General features: G+C 41.3%; 3 protein-coding genes across 3 annotated transcripts; 2 read left to right on the top strand and 1 right to left on the bottom strand.

Annotated features, from left to right (window-relative positions):
- The first annotated feature begins 71 nt into the window (after positions 1-71).
- Positions 72-5,051, top strand: LOC131444502 (alcohol dehydrogenase class-3 chain L). The gene is made up of 9 exons (XM_058614865.1): positions 72-139; positions 470-571; positions 841-982; positions 1,588-1,675; positions 1,755-1,974; positions 2,907-3,167; positions 3,261-3,396; positions 4,099-4,237; positions 4,905-5,051. The coding sequence occupies exons 1-9, from the start codon at positions 122-124 to the stop codon at positions 4,927-4,929; spliced, it is 1,131 nt and encodes a 376-aa protein (XP_058470848.1). The 5' UTR covers positions 72-121; the 3' UTR covers positions 4,930-5,051.
- A 994-nt stretch (positions 5,052-6,045) lies between these two features.
- metap1 (methionyl aminopeptidase 1) lies at positions 6,046-17,462 on the bottom strand. The gene is made up of 11 exons (XM_058614864.1): positions 17,305-17,462; positions 15,872-15,923; positions 15,607-15,716; positions 15,235-15,295; positions 10,802-10,893; positions 10,636-10,719; positions 9,955-10,093; positions 9,317-9,448; positions 8,700-8,843; positions 8,538-8,603; positions 6,046-7,678 (listed from the first exon to the last, which is right to left on the bottom strand). The coding sequence occupies exons 1-11, from the start codon at positions 17,419-17,421 to the stop codon at positions 7,512-7,514; spliced, it is 1,164 nt and encodes a 387-aa protein (XP_058470847.1). The 5' UTR covers positions 17,422-17,462; the 3' UTR covers positions 6,046-7,511.
- A 42-nt stretch (positions 17,463-17,504) lies between these two features.
- Positions 17,505-24,654, top strand: eif4eb (eukaryotic translation initiation factor 4eb). The gene is made up of 7 exons (XM_058614866.1): positions 17,505-17,604; positions 19,171-19,274; positions 20,725-20,820; positions 20,919-20,982; positions 22,479-22,592; positions 23,792-23,931; positions 24,002-24,654. Exons 1-7 carry the CDS (start codon positions 17,587-17,589, stop codon positions 24,114-24,116), a joined length of 651 nt encoding a protein of 216 aa, XP_058470849.1. The 5' UTR covers positions 17,505-17,586; the 3' UTR covers positions 24,117-24,654.
- Positions 24,655-25,457: the final 803 nt, after the last annotated feature.

Below are 25,457 nucleotides of genomic sequence, written 5' to 3'. Positions count from 1 at the left end.
CTCAGTTAAAAGATGCAGAGAATGAGTGACTCAGAGTCCTCGTCTGTGATTGGTCCACACTGTGATAAGACCTTTACTTGAACCTTAGTCTGTGAGCGAGGGTCTGCTTTTGAAAACAACAATGGCGACTGTAGGGAAGGTAAGAGTGCTCGCTCCTCCTCACATGCACACTAACAACGTCTGTAAGTGAAGGTTTGAATGGATTCAAATATGTTTACACTACAGAGACTGAGAGTTTCCTCTTTTGCTCTTTTCTTTCACAATCTTTGAAAGACAAACAAGGAGTGAAGAGAAGAAGAGTTTGGTTTCCTGTTAGAAGTCAAAGTCCTCGTTCAGAGTCGTGTGTTTGTGTTCACAAGTGGGATTTTATACATGTGGAGAAACAAGGATTATCACACTGTTTCCACTGCAGCACTGCGAGGGTTAACTGTCACAGGACAGATCACATGTTTGGATTGTTGTGTTTCAGGTGATCCAGTGCAGAGCTGCAGTAGCATGGGAGGCCGGGAAACCTCTCAGCATGGAGGAGGTGGAAGTGGCTCCTCCTCGAGCTGGGGAGGTTCGCCTCCGGGTACGTTTGGTTGGACAATAATGTAATCACATACTTCATGTGTAATCTACATGTAATCTAGTAATCCATACTACATGTAAAACAAGTTTTCAAACGTCTTGTTTTGTTTTCATAATTTCTTTGTCAAAGAAACCAGAAGATATTCACGTTCATTTAATTGATTGATTAATAATCAATTCAATATTTTTGCCAGGGATTTAATCAAAGTTCTAAGTGAACTTAGATAACAGTGTATCCACATGGATCAAATCCCAGTCCTTTTATTTCAGGTTGTGGCCACAGGAATCTGTCACACTGACTCGTACACGCTGAGCGGTTCTGACCCAGAGGGAGTTTTCCCCGCGGTGTTGGGCCACGAGGGAGCAGGGCTCGTGGAGAGCGTTGGAGACGGCGTTGTCAAGTTTAAACCAGGTTCTCCTCTTACATTAAGATACGAGATACTTCAGAGTCACGTCACGACTGCAAGCAAAGACTCAAGGAAAAACTTAACTAAAGGCTCATCTAAGGGAATCTATGCTTGCTTAAGTCTACGATATCGTTCACCACCTTTTGGGACTGGGAAGTGAAATCTGTAAACTGCTCACTCTCCTGCACCAAAGTCCAGAGAGAGAATCAGTGTTTTAATTTCACAGGGACACAGGATGGTTGTCTCTGCTGCCTCGTGTGGTGGGAACAAAGGACGGAGGCAGCAGTGGAACAGCATTCCCCACGAGCCGTGACTTAAAACCACAATGTTTATCTCTGTGTGGACTTTGGTGTGGGGGGCGTGAGCGGGAGTTTACTGTCTGACACAAACTTTAGTTTCCGCCTCAAAAAGACAAGATAAGAACTAGGTAAGGTAATAGATGTTAGACTTTAGAGGCTGAACTCTGTTTTTCCTGCTTCTGTGTCTCGGGCACCACCTCTGATAGTTGACTGCAATAAAATGGTGAAGATGTAACCAGATCTCCAACAGCTCTTGACCTTGCTGTAGTAGGCGTGAGTGAACTGTGTAAACGCGTGTGCTTGTGTTGCAGGAGACGCGGTCATTCCTTTATACGTCCCACAGTGTGGAGAGTGCAAGTTCTGTAAAAATCCCAAAACCAACCTGTGCCAGAAGATCAGGTCAGTATTCTGGAGTGAGAGCTCGTCTGTGCTGTCGTGTTCCACCTCTGAGCGGTTTGATCTGTGTCTTGTTCTCCAGACTCACTCAGGGCAAAGGTTTGATGCCCGATGGGACGACACGTTTCACCTGCAAAGGCAAGAGCCTCTTCCACTTCATGGGCTGCAGCACGTTCTCTGAGTACACTGTGGTGGCCGAGATCTCTCTGGCCAGAGTGGACGACAGGGCCCCGCTGGACAAGGTCTGCCTGCTGGGCTGCGGCATCACCACGGGTTACGGAGCTGCTCTAAACACAGCCAAGGCAAGCCCCGCCTCCTTCCTGCACATCACAGCCAGGCTCCAAACATTATCATCTGAATCACAAGTGAATGAATAATGTACAATTATAATGCGTCATTGTTTATTTAGTATCTCAGCTGTCATTTTTATTTGCATCTTAACTCCTCCCACTCAAACACTGGATCCCATTTCATCTATTTTTTATAACCTTACCTGTCGTATAACTGCAATAAATAGAGCATACAGAATGAACTGGAACATAACTGTGTAAGTATATATATATATATATATATACACATATATATAGATAGATATATGTGTATACAGCATTTATACTTTAGTAAACAATATGCATGCATACATAAGTGAGCAGAGTTTGCAGAAGTTTCCTCTGGTGAAGTTGAGTTGAGATGATCGTCAGTGTGTATTATTCATCTTTGGTTCCTGAATGAACATTCAGTGAAATATTGATGAGATTCTGTGCAGACCTTCACGGCTCTCTGATGATGTCACGGCTCTTTAAAAAGGTCCGCTGTGCAAAATCTAGGTGAAGAGATTTTCACTTGGCAGAAACTGAAGATTTTCATGACCTCAGTGTTTACATCAGGACCAGGTTCACAGTTCTGTGAAGACACTGGAGGCAGAATTCAGGGAAGACCGTTTAGGGATCACCACAGTGGACCATCTGTCTCCATCCTGTCCTACTCCAACTGTCCTCATGTCCTCCATCACAACATCCATGAACCTTCTCTTTAGCTGCGCTCCTTCTGTCACAGAAAGGTTTGTTTCTGTCTCTCTAAACTCTCCATGAGACATCCCAGAATATCAGCAACATGATGGAGGATGAAAAGTAAAGAAAACAAGTATCAGTGGTTTGTCTCCTGACATGAGCAGTGAGCACAGCAGAGTCTCTGTGATGGTTTTAATGATTCTGTCCTGGTCCTCGTGGTGCAGGTGGAGGCCGGATCCACCTGTGCCGTGTTCGGCCTCGGGGCGCTGGGCCTCGCAGCCGTCATGGGCTGTAAAGCGGCCGGAGCGGCTCGGATCATCGGAGTCGATCTGAACCCCGACAAGTTTCCCACTGCTCGAGAGTTCGGGGCCACAGAGGTGGTGAACCCCAAGGAGCACAGCAAGGCAATCCAAGACGTCCTGGTGGAGATGACCGATGGAGGCGTGGACTACTCCTTTGAATGTGTGGGCAATGTGGCGATCATGGTGAGGAGACACCAAACAAAGACAGCAGTGTGATTTAAAGCAGGATCAGCTTCAGCGTCAGTGTGATGGTTCAATGTCGTGTGTTGGTGACAGAGAGCAGCACTGGAGGCCTGTCACAAAGGATGGGGCACGAGCGTCATCATCGGAGTGGCAGCAGCCGGACAGGAGATCACCACCCGGCCTTTCCAGCTGGTGACCGGACGCACCTGGAGAGGCACTGCCTTTGGAGGTAAGTGCACACGGAGACTCAGGGGAACACCAGGGTCACTGTCAGCTTCATTCACCGCTCACTTCACACATGGATCTGTACGAGATACACTCACCCACTCACTGTGAATTCTCTGGACAGTTGCTGTGTTCTCACATGAGTGCAGTGGGAATTTCTCCAGACATTTGACTAGAGAGCTTCAGGGAAAGATCTGGAGAACTTCCCACACACAGCTCCTGCACAACTGCAAGCAGTTTAAACCACTGACTCTGACACAAACCTCAGTGTGAGTCTGTGTACGACACGTGGCTTGTGTCTCTCCCATGAGTAGAAGACAGGAAGTGGGCGGGATTTATAGACTCTGGCTTGACGAGGACAGAGTGGAGTCAGGTGAGCTGCTGTTGTAGGAGGAGTGGAAATGGGCGGAGACAATGTCGAGTAGCATGGCTCTGTAACTTTCATCAATCAATAACAACAATCATTCAATAACAAAGCAGCCAAGGTGAATTGTTATTATTTTCCTCTGCATGATTTGTAGGTTATTCATTCATCTCATCCACTATCTATGGAGCCAGCTCTCTCTCACACACACACAGACACACACAGACACACACACACACACACACACACACACACACACACACATACACATACGCAGACACACACACACAGAATCATTGTCCAGTTGAAACATCAGGACTGAAGCTTTCTAACTTCCCTCAGGATACAAGAGCGTGGACAGTGTTCCCAAACTGGTGGACGAGTATATGAACAAGAAGCTCAAAGTGGATGAGTTTGTGACTCACACTTTGCCCTTTGAGAAGATCACTGACGGGTTTGAGCTGATGCATGCTGGGAAATGGTACGCCTGGATTTCAGATAAGCTGTTTGTTTGTTTGTTTGTGTGAATGTGTGTGGCTCTGTCACGTCCCTCTGTGATGCCTCTGCTGTCTCTGCTCCATTCTGTTGGACAAAGCCGGGACGTGACGCGAGACCTTGACGGTCAAACACAGTGGTGCATTTTAAAGATTCTATATGTGAGATTTCACACAACATCTACAGCAGCTTCTTTCTGTGTTTGTTGTGTTTTCTGTTGTTAGTTTATAGCACAAACAAAAGTCCCTCTCTGTGAAAACTGTTGGCCTTGAACATGATTATAAAAGCTGAGGACTCACAAACACTGTAAAGACTTCTGTCTTTAGTAGTTTGACCTTCATGCTACACAAAGCACCGCACAGCTGTGCTAAAAACAACATGTTTTAAAAACACATTTACAGACTGAAGCGCTTCACGACACTGACACTTCATTTTACATGTGTGTGTATGTGTGCTATGAAAAGAAAATATCTCCACTTTATCCTCACTGACTGACTCCGGTCCGTCTGACTCCGGTCCGTCTGACTCCGGTCCGGTGTCAGACGGTCGTTTCCTTCTTCCATTAACAACGATTTTCTCGGTTTCTTTTTTGCTTTGTTTTGTATAAAATGTGATATTCACAAATGAATCAAGTCATTTTTTTTGTTTTCCAGCATCCGCGTCGTTCTCCACTTCTAGACGCAGAGAAGTGACAAAAAAAATGATGGAACTCCATGTTTGCTCTGCTCAGATGAATAAAAAAGTCTTTTTTTTTTGAAGAATGCAGTGAGAAACTTATTTTGAGTACACACACACACACACACACACATGAACACACATGTGTCTCACACAGAGAGGACATGATGAGGAGGACAAAGATTGACAGAAACCCTCTGATGGAGACTGAATAATAATAATAAGACAGAAGCACAAACAGTGTTTCAGGCGTTTCATCGATCACGACTCACTGAGTGAGATGAAGTTTAAATTAAAGATTAAAACTCTGCACATGAAGTCTCACCTGTTACGATACTTCCACAACATTGTGATTATTGTTCCAGGCAGGGGCAGGATTCTGGGCACAAGGCTGTTTTTAGACTTCTGTTTGGTTCACAAGTTTCTCACTGTAAATATAAGTGTCTCTGAGCTCGGGGAACGCTCGCTCTCTCTCTCTCTCACGCTCTCTCTTCACAAATGTTGACTCAGGCTGTAACTGAGTTGAAAGAATCACCATGCACTCAGCGATGTCAAGCCTAGTTAGGCAAAAAGTTTGTTTCCCCAACAGCTCAGTTCACTTTCTATAAAAGGAAAATAAAAGGAAAACAAAAGTTTACTTTTTCTCCTCGATGAGAACTCGACGTAGAGAACTGAATGAATAAGAATAAGAATAAGAAATAATAATAAAATTAAGAATGGCTTTTGGAAAAATAATATTCTGACCAAACAAAGACAAAACATTTATTTCTTTACTCTTTAAAAAGGTCCCATGACATCGAAAATGAAGCGTAGCTGATGATGTCACTGAAGGGGGATTTTGGGAATTCAGGCAGTTTCTTTGTAAAGTTGGAATAACAGTTGAAAACTAAGACTTACTTAACTTTAATAATGTGCTGTGTTAGTTATGAGTCACACTGTCAGCGTTTTATTGAGTCATTATTGTTCTGTGCTTCAACCATCATCAATTTACAATGAGGCACTGGAAAGTGAATTCTTCCTCCTGTGTGTGACCTTCAGGGTCACGTCGTCTTTACAGAAGCACAGCAGCTCTGCTGACGTAGGAAACTCAACTCAAAGACAAACTCACCCAGAACAAGCTACAGAAGAGGCGTTTATTACTCCTGTAGAAGAAATAGAAACAAGGCAGAGTGACTGTGATCACATTAGTCATCTGAAAGAGTAGAAAGAATGGAATCTGCTCACACCAGAGGAAACTAATCCCCACATCAAGGTAACTTCTCTAGATCCACACTTAAAGGCTGGGTTTGCTACAACAGGGCTATTAAAAACAAGACAACAGAGGAGAGACCAACACGTTCAACACTGGACTGACGGTTCTGCCCGGACTCTGTGAGCAGCTACGATCCACGTCCTCAACACGGTCACAGCTACGATGTCGTGGTCAGAGGGAGAACATGACAGTGACAACTGACACGGCACCGTCATCCAGCAGCTAATATTATCCCTCGTTAACATGCATGAAACCAAACATTCAACAGGAAACTGAACTCAGGTCCTTAAATATAAAGGTTTAACAACATGGCTGCAGCTCATCAATGAATCTGTTGATTAATGATTAATATCTTTGTTATATGGAGCAAATAAACCAGAAAAGATTCACTTTAAGAAGCTGAAACAATCAGAAAGCTGGTCATTAGAAATTATTACTGAACTCAAATTTGGCAATTCATTTAGTGATCAATTACTTGAATAATTGTTGCAGCCCTATTTTGCACTAAAACATGAAATGACTGTATTTTGTTTGTTTTGTGATGTGGTTTTTTGCACAAGTCTCACATCGACCTCAGTAAAAGCACAGTACGCAGGTTTGCCGGTGAACTATTTTTATACTAGTCAAAGCTAAACTAACGATCTCCTATAGGTCCTAGCTTCATATTCAAAAATGCATTTAAGACAGTATCCGTTCCTGATGCTTAAAATCTGAGTGATTTATGCATTTATTAACATACACGTACAACTTCTACTACTCCACTTTCATTCATTCTCGTAAAACACAATATTCAATAGTTATGGGCGTCCACAGGAGGAGTTACAGTCGCTGATAAATACTTTAATACGTTTGCTTAAATCTCCACCAGAGTGTGTTCAAATGAAGAATCCTACTGAGTGCTGGTGGTTTGTAAGTTTGGACTCTGCTGTAACTCTGTCTCTGTTGTATCTGTTGTATCTGCTTCTCAGTTCTTCAGTTAGTAGATGATGAAAGAAAAGAAGCACAGAATGGTACTGCTAAGTGCAACTACAAAAGCCAAACCAGACCTCATCATAAATAGAATTCCTTCAAAAGAGATAAGTGTTCACGGATAAATCCATATTTAATATAAGACACATTCAAGTACTTCCATTTCATTTGAGGAACCACAATTTAATAACGCAAAGAACAATGAGAGCCACAGTTACACTGAGCCCTGGGAGTGGTGCCCCTCGTCTGAAACGTGTGTGTGTGTGTGTGTGTGTGTGTGTGTGTGTGTGTGTGTGTGTGTGTGTGAGGCCCAGACGTGCTGGGCGTGTCTGTGTCAGCAAAGTCCAGTCCGTGGTGTCTCCGCCTACATTTGGTTCAGGAAATGAGCGCGACCGTTCTCCTCCAGGCGGCGGGTGAGGATTTCACAGCCGGTCTCCGTCACCAGCAGAGTGTGTTCAAACTGAGCCGAGCGCTTCCCGTCTCTGGTCACCGCCGTCCAGCCGTCGGGCCACGTCTCGTCCTGCCAGCCACCTGAAATATCACACACACACACACACACACAGTTCATTAACCGCACACACACTCCACCACGTGCATTCTAACTGTTTTGGAATAACAACGATTAATAAAAAGAAGGATTTCTTAAACTTGTAATGTTTGGTGGCTGCGAATGTAGAATGACCTGAATTATACTTACTTATTTTTATTCACATAAAACAACATTTAATGTTTTATGTTCTGACTTAAAGGCACATGAACACACTCGGGCTATTTAGATAACTGATGAATCCAGGAGTGTTTTTTCATTCATTTAAATTAGCTTTGTGATTTTTCAGCTTCTTAAATGTGAATTGCTTCTGTCATTAAAACTGCATCAACATCATTTCCAGGTTTGATAAAAACTGATCATTCATCAACATTTTCTGACATTTAAGGACCAAACAAGTCCTGGATTGATCGGTTAATCAATGATGAACAATAATGGTTATTTGCAGCCGTGGAACACAGTGACCTCTGATGACCTGTTGTAAAACATGACTGTTGCTGCATGTTACAATATAATCAACAGCCAGTTCATTCATAGTGAAGTCTGCACTTTGTCTTCAGTGAAGACGAGTAATAAAATGATCCTATTTAGTTTGAGAAATCTCTCCCATTAATTCAGCTTAATGAACTATTTAAAAACACTTTGATTATCTAATAAATTGAGGAGCAGGCCTGTTCCCTCAGCTCGTCATGTATCACTGTGCTCTGTTCTCATTCTTCCATATTTTATGGCCTCATGAACACATTTATTTTACAACATTGCTCAGACTCAACGCAGCAATTCACTTATATTTATTGGCTCAAAACCTAATTAGAGCTAAACGTAGCGTCATTGTTCACTCACCTTCACATATCATGGGCTCGATGGTGAACACATGGCCGGGCTTCATTACTCCAACAGCTTTGTTTTCTGGTGAATTAATAAACGCAGAAACCACGCGGTGTTAAAAGGGCACATGGTGAAAGTTCAGAAAGTTCAGAAACTTCAAGGTGACTGAAAACTCACTGGCATAGTGTGGCACGTTGGGGGCAGTGTGGAAAAGTCTGTGGATGCCGTGGCCACAGTAGCTCCGCACCACGGAGAAGCCGCTGGCCTGAGCGTGCTTCTGGATGATGTTACCTAACTCTCTGTAACGGATACCAGGCTTCACTGTGGAGACGGCAGCACAGAAGAAACAGTAAAACACACGCTTCTGCACACAATCTCATGTCAACCGCGTACGTCAAGCAATGCAGGGCATGAAACACTAGGTGGCGCCATAACAAACAAGGAAGACATTTACCCAAATATCAACTTCACTTCTTTCTTGCTCAAAATTAAAGCACTTTCAATGACCTATGTCTATTTAAGGCAACTTTCTATTTTCTCCCGAATTGAAAAGTCAGTGTTGACCTTGTGAAGAGACGAGAAAACACTTTCTCTTACTGACAGTTCTCTCAGGAGAAACTTCACAACACAGACACTTGTTGAATAACCGCTGCTATTCAATGTCTCTAATTTATTCCAATACAAAATGCATTTACTGCTGAAGCCTCGTTACAAAGTCTCCATGGTCAAATCTAGTCAAACACATGTTTAGATTGTGACAATAAAATTAAAGGATAAAAAGAGTGAATTCCTACCAGAGTCGATGGCTTGCATAAGGCATTCATATGTCGTCTGGACCAGCTTCTTCGCCGCTTCTTCCACCTCCCCGATGAAGAACGTTTCGTTGAGGTCGCCATGGAAACCATTGTGGTAGACAGTGATGTCCACTGTGGTTAATACGTCAGAGTTACAGCGTTATACAAACAATACAAACAACAGATGACATGTCAGCTTCACTGGTGAAGGTTAGTGGAAACTATTCATCTTTTCATCCACGCAGCGAGTGATGAGTCGCTGGCACGCGCTCAATCAGACGCTCTGAGGGGAGTGGCAGACGAAGGACGTCTCCTTAGCACAAATATTCAAAAAGAGGCTAAAAATGGCCAAACTCCTGCTGACACCATTCTCAGGATGCTGGTACAACCATTAGTCATGGAGAAACACTTCATCACGTCTCCTGAATAAAACATGTCCCTCCATCCACACTTAGCTCTGAGCTGCTGCCAGTGAAATGCTTGGCTCTACATTGTGACTCTAGAACACTGATGAAGAGTGTTTGGGTGGTGAAGTGGCTCTCAGTTAAATCTAGAAGAAGACAGCGCTTCGTCCTCGTGGTGAAGCCGAAAACTGCTCGAGCCAAAACTCATGCAATAACCAGCAAATGTGAACTTACCGTTGAGGATATCTCCTTCTTGGAGCAGCCTTCTGTCTGGGATGCCGTGACAGATGACTTCATTGACAGACGTACAACAGGATTTGGGAAAGTTGTAGTAGTTGAGAGGGGAGGGGTAGCAGTTCCTCGCTGTACAGGCCTGAGCAGACAGAACACAAGTGAGATGACACTTCCTGTGAACAGTGTTTTCTGAGTGGGCGGGCCGTGGATCAGACGTGACAGCGTGACTGTATTCCACTTGTCATCGAGTAAAGACTTAAACAAAGCTGAGTCTCTGTGACACAGCGGGGGGTCGTGTTTGCGTGTTCAATTATTTATCAGCACTGTCTGCTCCACTCTTTAAAGCAGTCAGTCTACAGTTAGCATGTTAGCAGGTCCATGAAGCTGCAGTTCTTGTGTGTGTGAACACCAGTCTGGACTCACTGAGACCAGGCTCATGAGTGCTGAGGTTTAGCAGATAATGGCTGTAATGCTCATTAGTCTGGTGACGTCATAGTCACGCCATCACAGAGTGAACAACAGTTTAAACTACATTAAATACTAATGTGGGTCTTGAATTCAGCAGTACACACAACACACATACACCTTTAAATCTCTTAATGATGATGATGATACCTGGACTAGTCAGTCAGTTATTACTCAATGAAAATATGAAATGTGTGTGTGTGTGTGTGTGTGTACCAAATGCACAGCGTGGTCGATTTCCTCTGTTGTGACCCCTGGCTTCACCATCATTGCCGCGATGTCCAGGACCTCTCTTGCCAGCTGCAAACAATTGATATGTCAAAAACCAATAAATGGAAAACAACTGTTAGAAAATCCCAGCGATGAGCGTCAGTGTCGTTACCGTGCTCACGACTCTCATGCCTTCAATGTCCTCAGGACAAAGGATCTTGATCTGTGACGTCCCCTTCAGGAACTGCTCCGACTCAGACATTCCTGTGGGACGAGAGCGAGGACAGAGGACCGGCATCATTCACACGTCAATACTCGGATACACAGCACAGACCGAGCAGCAGTCACGGGCCAATCAATGACGTATCAGACGTATTTTCTCCTTTTTTAAGACTTTATTCCTGAAACAGTGACGAGTGAATGAGTCATCCGAGTGTGAGGAGGCTCACACACGCTTCGCTTAAAGAAACTGGAGTTACCCAATAACTCAAACACATACGCGCTTTATATCTATCAAGATAATTGAGTTTGAGATGAGGCAAACATTGTATTTGCCCTTTCTGTTAAGAATTACCTTCTGTGGCGTCTGAGTCCTAGCAGCGTCTACAGGTCAAATAATACATTTTTAATTCCACTTGAAAGACGGTACAGAGGAAGCCTGGAGGCTCTACTGATGCTGCGTTTCCATCATGGTATGGTTCAGTTTGGAATGGTAAAGGTGGCATTGTGTCACAGTGGTTAGCACTGTTGCCTCACAGAAAGAAGGGGCTGGGTTCAATCCCTGGTCTGGGACCTTTCTGTGGTGAGTTTGCTCAGTTTGTGGCTGTTTTTTCTTTGCATGAGAATAGACTGTGGACATGTGACATTTTTCTGTCACCCAATCAGCTGTCATGGGTGGAGCTTCCCTTTTAGGGCAGCAAGAATGGAAAGGTAATTTTGGTACTATTCCTAATGGAAACACAAAGATATACATACCGTACCGTACCTTACTGTACCAAACCAAACCATTCCACTGGATGGAAACACGGCGTATGTGAACTATTCTGTACCCCAAGATTTTGTCGATGAACAGAAAACTCCAGTGACAGACTAATGCACTAATGCTACTTTCTAGAGCAGAAGCAGAGTCTACTCTCAGAAAACCTCTCTAGAGTCTAAAACTACACCAGTGAGTTGTGAAGGTAACAACATTCAAAGGTTCACACTTGGTCAGTGCTTGGTTCTGTTGATTTTGCTCAGACATACTTGTGATGCATTATCTTAACCACGTTAAATTGCAAGCAGAAGCATGAATGGTTCATATCCAAGTGACGACATGAGGACTCGCTCATAAGCATCCTGGAGAACTGAGAGGTTTGGAACAATGTTCAGAGAAACAGAGAAAGAAATGAATGGACTCTGTTCTTGGTGAACAAAGTTTGATGCTGAACGTGCAACATTTCTGCTGCCTTGCCAAATAAAATGCTGTTATGCTAATGCTGCGTGGCCATTTCATCAATTTCGATACAGCTCCTTTAAATCTGCATAAATGTAATTCAAGGGTGAGGAACTGACTTTATATGAGAACTGTGGTTCCAAGTCGCCGTGTTGGGCTGCACCTGCTTTACAGTTGCTCTTGGTATGCAATGCCAGCATCGTCTCTTTAAATCCTTATCCTTTAACAGGCTCATATTCATCTTTAATTTAACCTTCGTCTCTAATGATTAATACAATTCTTGCTTTTAATATTTACTTTTTAACCCTTTTCTTTTAGTCACTGGATTTCGTTATTGTACAGTATGCACATACACTGCATACATTATTTTTTCATGACACTCTTTGCACTTCAATCCCCGAGTCCCAGAAAACATCACATCTTCTTGCAGAGCTATGGAACTATGGGTAACTAGCTGCTCCTGCAGAGAATACTCTACAGTGTCAGCACCTGAGCAGACTCTAATGACATTCACACTGTGGGCTCAGAGGAGCAGAGCAGGACTGTTACACCAAACAACGGAGGCTCACATGTCTGTGCGTTCAGCTCCACAATTAATTAGACACCCATTCAGCCACAGAACGAACAGGGATTCTTTTCTTTGTGTTCTTGACTGAAAAGCAAAATGGTATAGTATTTAATATGTGTTGGTCAAAGGACCTGAGTCATCAACAATTCAGTAATCTATAATTTATTAACATGACAAGATGATTGCTGGATGAGCATGAACAGTTGCTTAGCAACAGACTTTAGACAGGTCTGTGTACAATTCGAACACAGCCCTTCTTTGGAACCCATGAGCCAACAGTGCGAGTGCAACCATCATTTAGAATTACTCACGCTCTGATACAGCTGCACAAAGACACAGAATATGAGGAAGAATCAGTCTGTGTGCATGTTACATCTTCTGGGTCACTTACTTGTAACTACGGAGACTTTAAACAAGTCAGATAAAACACACATTTGACTCGAGCTGAATAAAAAACACCAGCCTCGTAACTATTGTGCCTCAGTCCCTGAAAAGGCATCACAAGAGAATGAAAAGAGACTGTAGCCATGACTACTCGAGTATGGATCTATGCAGTCAGATGACAGGGATGTAGCGGTTGCCATGGTTGCACAATGAATGGCTTGCCCAGAGAATTAGACGTAATTTCATGTTTTAATTATGCCTGTCAGACAATTAGCACAAAAGAATGTGGTCATAATAAAACTGCAGTGTCTGCAGGCGTGTCTATTTATTTCTCCCTCCAGCAAAGCTCTTTGGTGACAAAGTCAATGTCGGCATCATATTGTGAGGATTACAGTTTAAGATTTGGAAGAAATGTCACCAGCAGAAACACTGACCTACATAAACAGAAATGATTCCTAACCAGAAATTAGCCTTAAAAATTAGGATTTTAATGTAATATTGGATGAAATCATTCTTATGAAAACCATGATACTGGGAATCACATTATACTGATGGTGTGCTTATCTGTATGTTGGTTGTAAATGATAAGACCATATTCTGTAATGTTTGTGGCTTTAACTGTGTTGTCTCGAAGAAAACAAGAACAGTTTGTGTCTGAATGTATTTGCTTTTTTGGTAATTAAAAAAATAAGCAACAGAGCATCATTTAAGACCTTACACAAACTATTCTGCTCGTGTAGAGATATTTGCCAACAAGACGAGGCGTACTGGCCCATATTCAAGCACACTTGTGTATCCATTCATTACATGCATGGCTGACCACATTGTGCAGGACGACAGGACACGTTGACTCTCTGAATGTGCCCCCGTTTCTTATCATAATGCACAGATCGCATGCTTACGTGATCCAATACTCACATTTCTCTACACCTCATCTGTAAACAGGCAATTCTGATTGATTGTGAGGTTACTGGTGATAGCACGTTCTACACAATATAAATGTGGTACAGTGTGGGTGGTGGCCGTGGCAGTGATTGCTTCTTCTTATCCATCATTACCACACATCACAGATTTTATGCAACTCATTTCAAAGCCCCACTGACAACAGAACATTAACATGACAAAGAACTGATGATTATCTTCACTAATGTTTTCAGAGGCATGTTTGTTCAGGGGGACTAAAGCCCAATCCACATGGAAACAGAGTAAAGCGTAAACAATCTTTTTCTTTGTCGTTTTGAAAACGTTTTCTGAAAACAAGGCATCATTTCAAGAAATCTCTCCATCACAGGAAATTCCCTGAAACGACTAGAAAGGCTGGTGTAGATACGCCAGGCCAGTGAGTGGTGCTGCAGCACTGCTACAGAGATACACCGAAGCCAGAGAAGAAGACGGTGAACATGTATAAAGCTTTTAAATAAAGCTCTATTATGGGATTATGACATCATCGTTTTCCCAAAGTGGTGCATTGGTTGTCAATAAGAAAACACAAGGGTAGTTTTTAACACTCTAGTACCCGTTTTCTAAAGAACTTAAGCAGATTCACCTAGACTCGTTTTGGGGTGGACAGCCCCTAAAAGACTGGTAAAACATTTTCTGTAAATGTTGGTTCAAATTTGGATTGCCCCAAAACAACACATTATATTTTTGAGTGGATTTGTGGGATGGATACAGGAATTTATTTCACTTTCTTTAACAACGTGGGGCAGGGTGTTTTTACAACATCATTTTGTGTCGTCAGGGATTAAAATCAATCTGTCGAGCACAATTCAAAGTAACGCAAACAGGAACTGGCATTTTCATACATTATATATATGTTCATTCAGCCAGTCCCTCCTGACTCCACTGGATCCATTTCTCCCTCACATACGTCAACAAACCAACACCGTGACATAGGACACATGTTAACTCAGACGAACTCAAACGACATCATTGACTATTGATGACAAAGGCCTCTGTATCAAAGTGGAGACATACAAGAACAAGTGTATCTAGTTATACAAAAGCCTTCAAGATTAAATGTATATAGTGGCATTCCTGATAAAAACACTATATACACTTAAGATACCAAGCTAGGGTTAAAATATCACAGTTTCATGATGTTGCATTATATGATGTATCACAATTATCATCACCATCACTAACAATGAGCCTTTAAGTAAGAAAAACTTTGTTTGATGAGAATAGTCCTGCATTTAAAGCAGCAAAGTATATTTACCTCTGGGATGATCAGCATAGTCAGGTCTTTGGATGTCACTAGGTACAAGCCTCATAGGAGTCTACACCAGGGAGCAAAAAGATCAGACAGTTACATGGAGCATTCACAAAGATCAGCCACTACACGAACAAAACTTAAAGACTCAATTTTAAAACATCGTTTTCCCAGTGCTGCGTCCATATCATTATTATTATTATTATTAGTATGACGTGCACAAAGTCTGTCTGAGTGCAAACTGACAGAACGTTGTTCTAGTTATTACTAGTTATTACTTATCATTACCACAGTTAGTGGTAAGAAAAATGTGACAAGAATGTGACGATCAATTTTGCCCCACTGATTATGACAAATGGAGAAAAAAGAACACCATACCAGGGGGTAGTGAGGGCGTAGATTTCCTGTGTAGCGGTAGCCAGGCCATGGGTCTGTGTTCATGTCATTCTCCACACAGTTCTTGGGTTCATTCTGGTTCTTGTCCTCCTCTGACAAAACATTACAAGTATCACATTATTAGTTTTCTGAACCACTCGGCATCACGGTGTCAGCTCACAATCAGGACAAAAAATGTGTGGGTAGAGCTGCAGATCCAATACCAATACAACAAAGTAAGCAACTGACAGTGATCGGTGATACCTACTTGCTTTTTTGTGCAGCAACTTGTGAGATGCCCAGCTCCCTTTGAAACATTCCTGCAAATGAGAACACACATCCAAACCTTAGACACACGCCCTAACCGTGCAAATTCAAAACCTCACAGGGTTTGCTCAACTAACGTATAATGATCATGTGCATAATAATATGAAAATCCTGTGAAAAACATTATATATTATTATTTGCTTGACAGGGGTGGGGAAGATGGCATATCGCTTAAAAGTTAACGTGAATAAGTGCAATTGAAACAGACGAATAAAAGATGACATTTTAAAGGTCATGTGACAGAAACTACATGTCACTGCACTGGAAAATCACAACATTCCTTGAATTAGTGCAATAAGCAAATATTATTACAACAGTAGATGGAAGCAGTCACCTCATGTGACCGTGTGTCAACAGCCAATGAGCTCTTTATGTGCTTTTTGTTTCATACCTCTGCTGTTGTGACCTGGATTTTTAAATTTGCACAACCTACTGTTTATCTCATTGAACTATTGACTTAACAGCTGTCAAAGAAGAACAAAATGGACATAAAGTTGCATTATATTTGACCCAGTTTTGAATTATAGCGTTAAAATATACAGTCAAGGGAAACCATGCTGATGTATGTATTATTATCACTTTGGCCCTTTGTTGTTAACTTCAATATCTATTTGTAAGATTCCTTAAATGGACAATTAACAGCACAAAGTAAGTAGAGACGGGGTCAAGTTGCTTACCCTAAAGTGCATTCACAGCAAATACCATGAGCATTTGAAATATTCCCCCAGCACAACCCAACTATTTATAAAACTAAATCTACAGAAGCAGCTGAGAGTGCGATGTACTTTACTAATATATCTACTGATGTGTAGACTTTAGTTCAAAGAACAAATCCTGCTCATCTACACACTGACAGTCTTAATGACACCTGGAACAGTTCATCTTTAAAGTGACAGATGTGCGAGTATCAAAGTAGGACGAGAGTCAAACATCAACATTAACTCGGTCTCACGTCAGTGTCTCACGTCAGTGTCTCACGTCAGTAGAATACAGATGTCCATGGTTTCATTGACTGTTTATGGCTCTTTATTTCCACACAGGTAGCTAGTTTAACGTTCACCTCGGCCTGGTTCCACGGTTCCACGGTTCCACAGACACAGCGTCAGTAACACTCACCGACAGCGTTATTCATAAGCAGCTGTTTGTTTGATGTTCCACGGTCACAAAACATCTGTTTACGTTCAGCTAATACATGATTAATATTATGTATTAAATATGTAAAATAATATTACCGGGCCACACACACACACACATGCCTACCTAGCTTGACACTTAGCGTTAGCAGCCTCGTGAAAAGAGAGAGGGGGGGGGGGGCTTTCATCGGGGGCTCGTGGCGACATTTAACGCGGGCGAGTGACGCAAAGAGCAAAGTACCTGAGAGCAGAAGTATGAGCCTTGAATGCCGAGCTTGATACATGTCGGACACTGAAGTTTAGCGTCCTTGCTGCAGTCTTGTGTCTCACACTCCCTCCTGATGTCGGTGCTCGCCATGCCTTCGTCTGCAGGGGAGGGAGAGGAGGGAGAGGAGGGAGGGGTGGAGTCGCCGACAATCAGCCAGCCAGCTAGTGGCGCCGCAGAGCGCATGCGCGCAGCGGGGGCGTCACGTTGTACTGTTCGGTCCAATCAACAGACACTTTCCTCACAGAGATTTGTAAGATGGCGACCGCCGAACCGGTGAGCACTTTCCCTGAGGAACTACATATTTGGAGAGAATTCTTGTTTTATTTTACGGGTTAAATGTGGTTTAAAGTGTGTGTTCAATCTTCAGCTTTCGTCCACTAATAGAAAGTTGACCGTCGTTATCTTCATGCGTTGTGTTTTGGCCACTTTCAAGTTTCAAGTGTGCCACGAGCGAAGCTTGTGTCTGTGTTTGCGTGTGTGAACGTCCCAACTTTAAGGCTGACGTTATATCTCATCGACGCGCCGTTCACTTTTACGCTGTCGGTCATTATAGAACAAGCCACGTTGTTATTAAACTACATATCAGATCAACATTTTCCCCTGACACATCGATTATTGGTTAATTTAGATATAACATAAGATATCGAAGTGTTGTCGTGGTTCAAATCAACTGTCAAAACTGGTCGACGCTACTCCCCCCTGACTTCACCAGCTATTTTAGTAGCTGAGGTTAATGTTACTGTGCTTGAAGACGAACTTTGTTCGTTATTGCCCTCATTGAAAAATAACCGTCGTGTAATATCAGTGCCGAATTATAAGAATGACACGACTTTTGTTGTTAAACGTGTTAAAGTCGTGTCATAGCGGACAGATAACGTTGTAACATGTAGGTAATAATAAAAGTGGCAGACAAATGAATGGTGTCAGTCTGCGTGGTGTAAGCATCTCTGGACTGGTCTGGAGTCAAATATGAACCAGATGTCCAGATCAGGTTTTATTTGATCAAACACGTTTAGACCATAATGACCATGGCTAAAGGCTTTACTTATCTAATCCACAAGTTATTCATTATGGTATTGATACTACAGAATTACTCCTCTGGTTAGATCATCTAACCAGAGGAGTTAGATGATGGTTCCATCTAAGTTAGATTCCATCTAACTTAGATGGAATCATATGTTACCAGCGTGTATCACTAGGGCTGCGTTAATTATTCCATTAATCGATTATTAGCCGATTATACCAACTTGTCAACTATTTTAAAAATCAATTATTTGGTTTGAGTGTTTGTTTTTTTGTTTTTTTTAATAGTTAAAACAGATTCTCTGATTTTTCAGCTTCTTAAATCTGAATATCTTTCATTACACGTTGTGTATATAACAAATACATCTTTAAAACTGAATTATTGATTTGTGGAGAAAACAAGACATTTGAGAACATCACTTGAGAACACTTCCAGGTTTGGTAAACACTTATTAACATTTTCTGCTTCTTTGGCAATAAAATGTCAGAAAATATAAAGTATAAAATATTGATTATGAAAACAATCTTCAATTGCAGCCCTAATTATCACAATAACCGTCAAAAATCAATGACTGAGTTTTGCTCCTGATTGAAAGTTGAAGATTACAAGTTAATAATGGTTTTACGCATCTTTGTGGCCAGAAAATGACAGAACATAAACATTATTGTGTTGTGTCTGAAGTAAGTTTGCACAGTGCAGAAATACTGATATTGCACATGTGTTACATTGACACAGAAGGCAATTATATCATAATATATGTTGTTACTGAATTATTGCCCTGCCAAACTGGATTTTTGTACCTCACTGTTTTTTAGGAAATTAACCCAGGTCCACCCCAGCCTGATGAGGACGGAGCTGAGGAGACTGGCCAGGAGATCGTGAGCCCAGATGCCTACATCAAACACCCCCTCCAGAACAGGTCAGGCAGTGAGACTTTACTTTTTCAAAAAATGCTTGCGTAACTTTTATTACAGCGTTCAGAGACATTCCATTAATAATCACCTACTGCAATGATAACCCAGTTTTCACTGCGACGCAGAGGTTTGACAATCCAAGGATTATTGAACTGTTACATTGAGTTGGAATGAAAATATTTATTCAATTTATTTTCTTTGCTCATTTAATTTCCATTAGGTGCAGTCAAGGAAAGTCATTTTATTTCTTTATTGATTATTTGCCACAGAAAATAATGGTGAATAATATTATAACACAATCATAATAATAACATCCAGTTTCTCAAAGCCCATGCTGAAATACTCTAAAACCTGAATATTGGGTTTCATATCTCAGAAGATAAATGATTAGTTATTTTTGTGTAGAAACGACTTGAATGATGAATTCATCGTCAAATACCTTTAAAACATGTGTCATTTCATCAGCTTATAATTGCAGCTGACTGTTAGTAGACAAGTATTACAAGAATTAAATGTCGTTTACATACACGTGTGGTTGGAAAAAGTCAATGACATGAACGTTGGGTATTTGGCTCAAAGATTTTTCTCCATTTTAGACAAAGCACACACATGGTCATTGTTTACATGTGGCATTTGGATCAGCTGGTGACTTCTCTGTCGTCCAATTGTTTGATCTTTGAGCAAAGTTCATGAACTCTACACAGCTGAATGAGCCTTCTGATGAAGAAGTGAAAGTAAGACAGAAACTGACCGTTTACCAAAAACACTGACTGCTTTGTTCACTGACGGCAATAATAATAATCCCAAATAATACAAAATGCAAACGTCACATGTTTACTTTCTAAATAGGTGAGTATATGTTCAGCAAACTCATATGCTTGTATACTGTATGTTGGTACTTTTATTTTATTTTCTATTATATTGAATCTTTATTCTCCACCTGTTGCTTCAAGTCTGATTTCACCAAAATATCGATGATAAAAAGGTTTTAAAGTGATTTTGTCCTGGCTCAGAAACACAAATAAACCACGACAGAAACAACATACTTGTAAGATCCATGTTGTTACTGCATCTGCATGAATTTGAAGCCAAAGACATCGTCAAGGTCCATAAAAGGAACTGTATAACATAACATGTATAATTATAACATCCAAATACACGCGTGTCCTAAAATGAATGACACAAGTCAGTCAGTTTGATGTTCATTTGAACATCTACGACTGTGTCACACGATTAATTTGACCAATTTGCTCAACAGTGTGTGTCTGTGTCTGTGTCTGTGTCAGTGTCTGTGTCAGTGTCAGTGTCAGTGTCTGTGTCTGTGTCTGTGTCAGTGTCACCCAGGTGCATCCATATATCACTCACTTGCTCCACAGCTCAATGGCTTTTGGTTCATTGTGTTTACCTCGTGTTTAATTAGGAGCTCATTACATTTATGCAAATGTGTTTTCACAGATGGTCTCTGTGGTTCTTCAAGAACGACAAGAGCAAGACGTGGCAGGCCAACCTGCGACTCATCTCTAAATTTGACACAGTTGAAGATTTCTGGGCGTAAGGAGCATTAACTGTACAGGGTTTTTAAATGACATTGAAATCTGCACGCGATGAATGACACTGTGAAGTTAAAGCTGTGCACTCGTCATTTCTAGTCTCTACAATCACATCCAGCTGTCAAGCAACCTCATGTCAGGCTGCGACTACTCTCTATTTAAGGTAAGAGTGCGTCTGTGCTGATTATGTGAGGAGTTTTAATAATGAAACTCTTCTCTGCATGTCTCTATCCTGTATGTTGTACAGCGTTTCACTGGATTCGACTCTGAGAGACGATAACTACAAAGGTTTTACTTAAAGTGGAGAATCACACTTGAATGGACATGAGGTATAAGATTAATGATGGCCCTGAGTATCAAGCTTTACATGACTAATTTATGTATTATTTATTAGGATTTTACTGAGCGGTGACACACTTGTGTTTCCAAGGGATCTGTTTAATAATTGAAACCTATTAAAATGTTTTTTATCGGCAGCTTTCTCATAAAATCAAATTGCTTCATTCTTTTAAGACATCCGATTCAAATAAAGCTCTTTCAAATAGAAGAGAACCTCTTAACAATGGTGTTGAAAACAGCAGCATCGTTACTGAGAGCAGGGTTTTCTCTTCCTGACTGACTTTATCTCAGCTCAGAGCTAAAGATTATTTAAAGGATTAAAGAGTTCATTTATGTGCGTGTGATGATAGAAAAGTTTTCTGAGAAGTTAAAAATCATTAGCGACGACTAATTATACATTTTGTAAGATGAGTAATAATAATAATAATAAATGGATCCAGCAGTCATCAAATATAATATAATATAACCACAGGCTTTGATCAGTGCGCTTTATATGCTAATCCCAAACTGTGTCACCTGTGGCGAAGATTAATGAGTGAATTGTATTCACAGCAGGGGATTTGGATTATCAGCACCTTTGCAATTAAAGTTTTACACATTTTACATTTGAAATATTAGTGGAGAATATATATACATATATCAAATATTACAATCTGAGGTCCAGCTCCTGTCGACGGTTACTGACGCAGCTGCAGAACCAGATGTTGACGTTTTATTGTCTGGCAGAAAATGTGTCTAAGTGTGTAAGTGAAAAGTGATTCAGCATCACAGTGAGGATGTTCATGTTGTTCATGTGAACAGGTTTGTGAGCTATGACTTCACTACGTCATCCAGTCATAAAAAAAACACTGCACAGAAAATGTCGCTCTTCATAATTCGTTCCACTTTTTTCTTCATATAAATGTTTTTTTCAAAACTGGGTAAATGACGTTACTTTACACCACAACAATCATTTTCCTGAAAAATATGAAATTGATGCCAGTAAACAATAAACAGTAAACAATAATCCCTTTGCTGGAGAAGTGTGCAATGAAAATAGTGAATAGACCACTTTAAATTCAACAAACTCCACTGTCATGTAGAAAAATACCAATGCAAGAAGAAACAATCATTTAGAATGTTCCTGATAAATGATGTGAAAGGAGAAACATGGTCTGTAAACAAATATTGAACCTTAACTGGACAAAGTTCTACCTATTTATTATTCTGGCTAAAAAATGTCTTATCAGATTCAAAGAAATTCCTACAGAACTTTTAAGGCTGTTTGGAAGTTTGGTTTTTTTTTGGGACGTGTGTTGACAGTTTGAACCATCGCTGCAGGATGGCATTGAACCCATGTGGGAGGACGAGAGGAACAAGCGCGGCGGCCGCTGGCTGATCACACTCAACAAGCAGCAGAGGAGAGCAGACCTGGACCGCTTCTGGCTTGAGACGGTAGGTTTGGCAGCGGCTGCTGTGTGTCACGTTCAGTGCTGTTACTCAAACAAGGGATTCTATTAATAATTCCTGGTGGCTTGAGGTAACACGTATTATCTGAGGGCAGCTGTAACTGGTTGTGCCCCTCTATCATTACACGTGTCACAATGCTGATAAGAGTCATCGCGTCCTCGTGTAACGCTCTCTTTTTAAAAAGCTGACTGAAGCCACACATGAAATGTTCTCATCAACTTTCCAAACACAGTCTCTCTGTGCTGAGCGGCTGATGGGGGTCACAGCACAGTCAGATGAGAGCAGCAGAAATCTGCAGTCCACACACACACACACACACACACACACAGCCTGTGCTAAAGGTCACTGACCATGATACAGACGTGGAGCAGGCTGTGACTGAACAAACAGCTCCGACTGTACCGTCAACACTGAGGCCACAAGGTTTCACTAATTGTTCTGACTACATGTTTTTTTATTAGGATTGTAGACAGTTTGAAAAACATGTTGAGAACTGTCACTTTACTAATGTTTGACAAAACCTGAAATCAAACACTTCCTCTGGTTTGCAGAAAGTCCCCGCCCCCAACACAGACAGACAGACAGACAGACAGACCAAAAAAACAATGAATATGATATTAAATTAGAATGAATCATGAGTAAAAACCATATGCAAGTATGCAGTATTGATTAGGGCTGCAACAATTATTCGATTATCAAATATGTATAAATGTTGTGATTTAACAAAGAAATCCTTCAAACTGAATCGTTTTGGTTGATGAATGAAACATCGTCATTTCAAGGTTTGACAAACAAAGATCAGCGTTTTTCAACATTTTCTGACATTTAATGGACCAAACACTAGACTGACTGATTCACTGAGACATTACTGTCCATATAAACCACATTCACATACTCCAGATATTTACAAGGGCAAAATATCTGAGCTGAAATCGAGACAACATTACATTTAAAAGTCACGATGAAATGCTGCTACAACACGTACAAACTTGAATTTGTAAGAAAATAGCATTTGACCCTGAAGATGAAGGAGCGCAGCAGCAGCAGCAGCAGCAGCAGCAGCAGCAGCAGCAGCAGCAGCAGTGTTGACAACACTAATGACGTGCGCGGCCTTCCCTTCTTTATGACACTTATATTTAAAGTGAAGCTGTGACTCATGGAGGTTATTGTCTCCCGTGCATCAGCTCCTGTGTTTAGTGGGCGAGGCGTTTGACGACTACAGCGACGAGGTCTGCGGCGCCGTCGTCAACATCCGCACAAAAGGAGATAAAATAGCCGTGTGGACGTCAGACTTTGAGAACCGAGATGCTGTGACACACATAGGGTGAGTCAGTGTCAGTCACACAGTGTCAGGTGATGATGACGATGATGATGATGATGATGTTTTTCCTCAGGAGAGTTTACAAGGAGCGCTTGGGGATCCCCATGAAGATGACCATCGGCTACCAGTCCCACTCAGACACGTCTACCAAAAGCGGTTCAACCACCAAGAACAAGTTTGTTGTTTGAGGAAATGCCGTCTGCGCCTCTTTCTTCATTTCTTACTTCATTTCTTTGTCTTACTCGTTGTCGGTGCCTACATTTACCTACGTTTACTTTGCTGCGAAGACTCTGCGGAAATGCAATCTGGAGGAAAGAAAAGGAAACTCAATTTATAACTTTTTACGCCAAAATGTTTCCATAAACTGTCCAAGACTTGAACCACAGGAGAGAACATGAATGTTCCACGACACTAATAATGAGGTATTAACGACGTTTAGAGAGCGGCAAACTCAGCTAAAGAAATCTTTGTTGATTTAGTTTTCTTTTGTTTTTAATGGCAGAGATTTCTCTCCCATTTTCTACAGCAGTGTTGATGTGCTGTAATCTTAATGACATTAAAACCCTTTTAATTTATTACATTAATTTGCCTGCATATTATTAGATTGTTAGACCTTTGTTTTATGCCCTTTTTGCCTTGTACTGTTGCACATAATCACCCTTTGAAAGTATTTCATGACTCATTCATTTGAGTGTTAATATAATTAAATCATTGGTTTTGCAGTTATTACCTGTGGAGTCCTTTTTATTTGAGTAATTATTGCATATTTCACTGTAAAAGGACAAAAGAGAAGAATAAAAGTCTTTGTACGTCAACAGTGACGAGAATAAATGGCACAAAGTTTGAATTTAGAGGAGAACTTTGACACAATTAAGCTAACAGACGATATACAGCAGGAAAATGAGGCGCCAGCGTCCGGCAATAATGAGCTGCTGCTGCTGCTCAGTTTTACTCAATAAAAAGAAAAGAATACCTGGATACAGTTAATACTGAAGAAGAGAGGACAGCTTCAGAACAGACGAAAAGAGAGACTTTCAGCTGTGTGAGCGTTTGCTTATTTTAATATTATTTTATTAAATATCAGCTCGTCAGATTTGTTGGATGTGTAGATGTTGGAAGAGAAACTGGAAAAAGTCGACCTTGATCTAAAAATATTTCACCTGCATTCATTCATGTCCTTGATGGCTGCACACAGGTTTGAAAAGACTATCTATAATATAAAGTGCGAGTAAATTGTGCCAGAAACAGGATGTGATGTGCAAAGGCTTTAAAGTTACATCCACAGTTTTGGTTTTTGATTGAACAAAATGCATAAATGATACTATGGAGTGTTTTAGAGTTTATTATGTTTAATAAGACTTTGATGCATTAAAGATCGTGTCTGCTAACCTGAAATCTGGCCAATTATCCTCCAGTGTGTCGTCGCACATGATTTCAGTAAAAGAGGTAACCCCGCCCCATAACATTAACTCAAGAGCCGTTAAAATGTCAGTATGAGAAGAACGTTGAAAGAAAAGGTTACTGCGGGC

The sequence above is a fragment of the Solea solea genome, chromosome 18 (genome assembly GCF_958295425.1).
Source record: "Solea solea chromosome 18, fSolSol10.1, whole genome shotgun sequence".
NCBI classification, from domain to species: Eukaryota; Metazoa; Chordata; class Actinopteri; order Pleuronectiformes; family Soleidae; genus Solea; species Solea solea.
The sequence above is the reverse complement of the archived record's forward strand: the minus strand, read 5'-3'. Positions and strand labels throughout refer to the sequence as shown.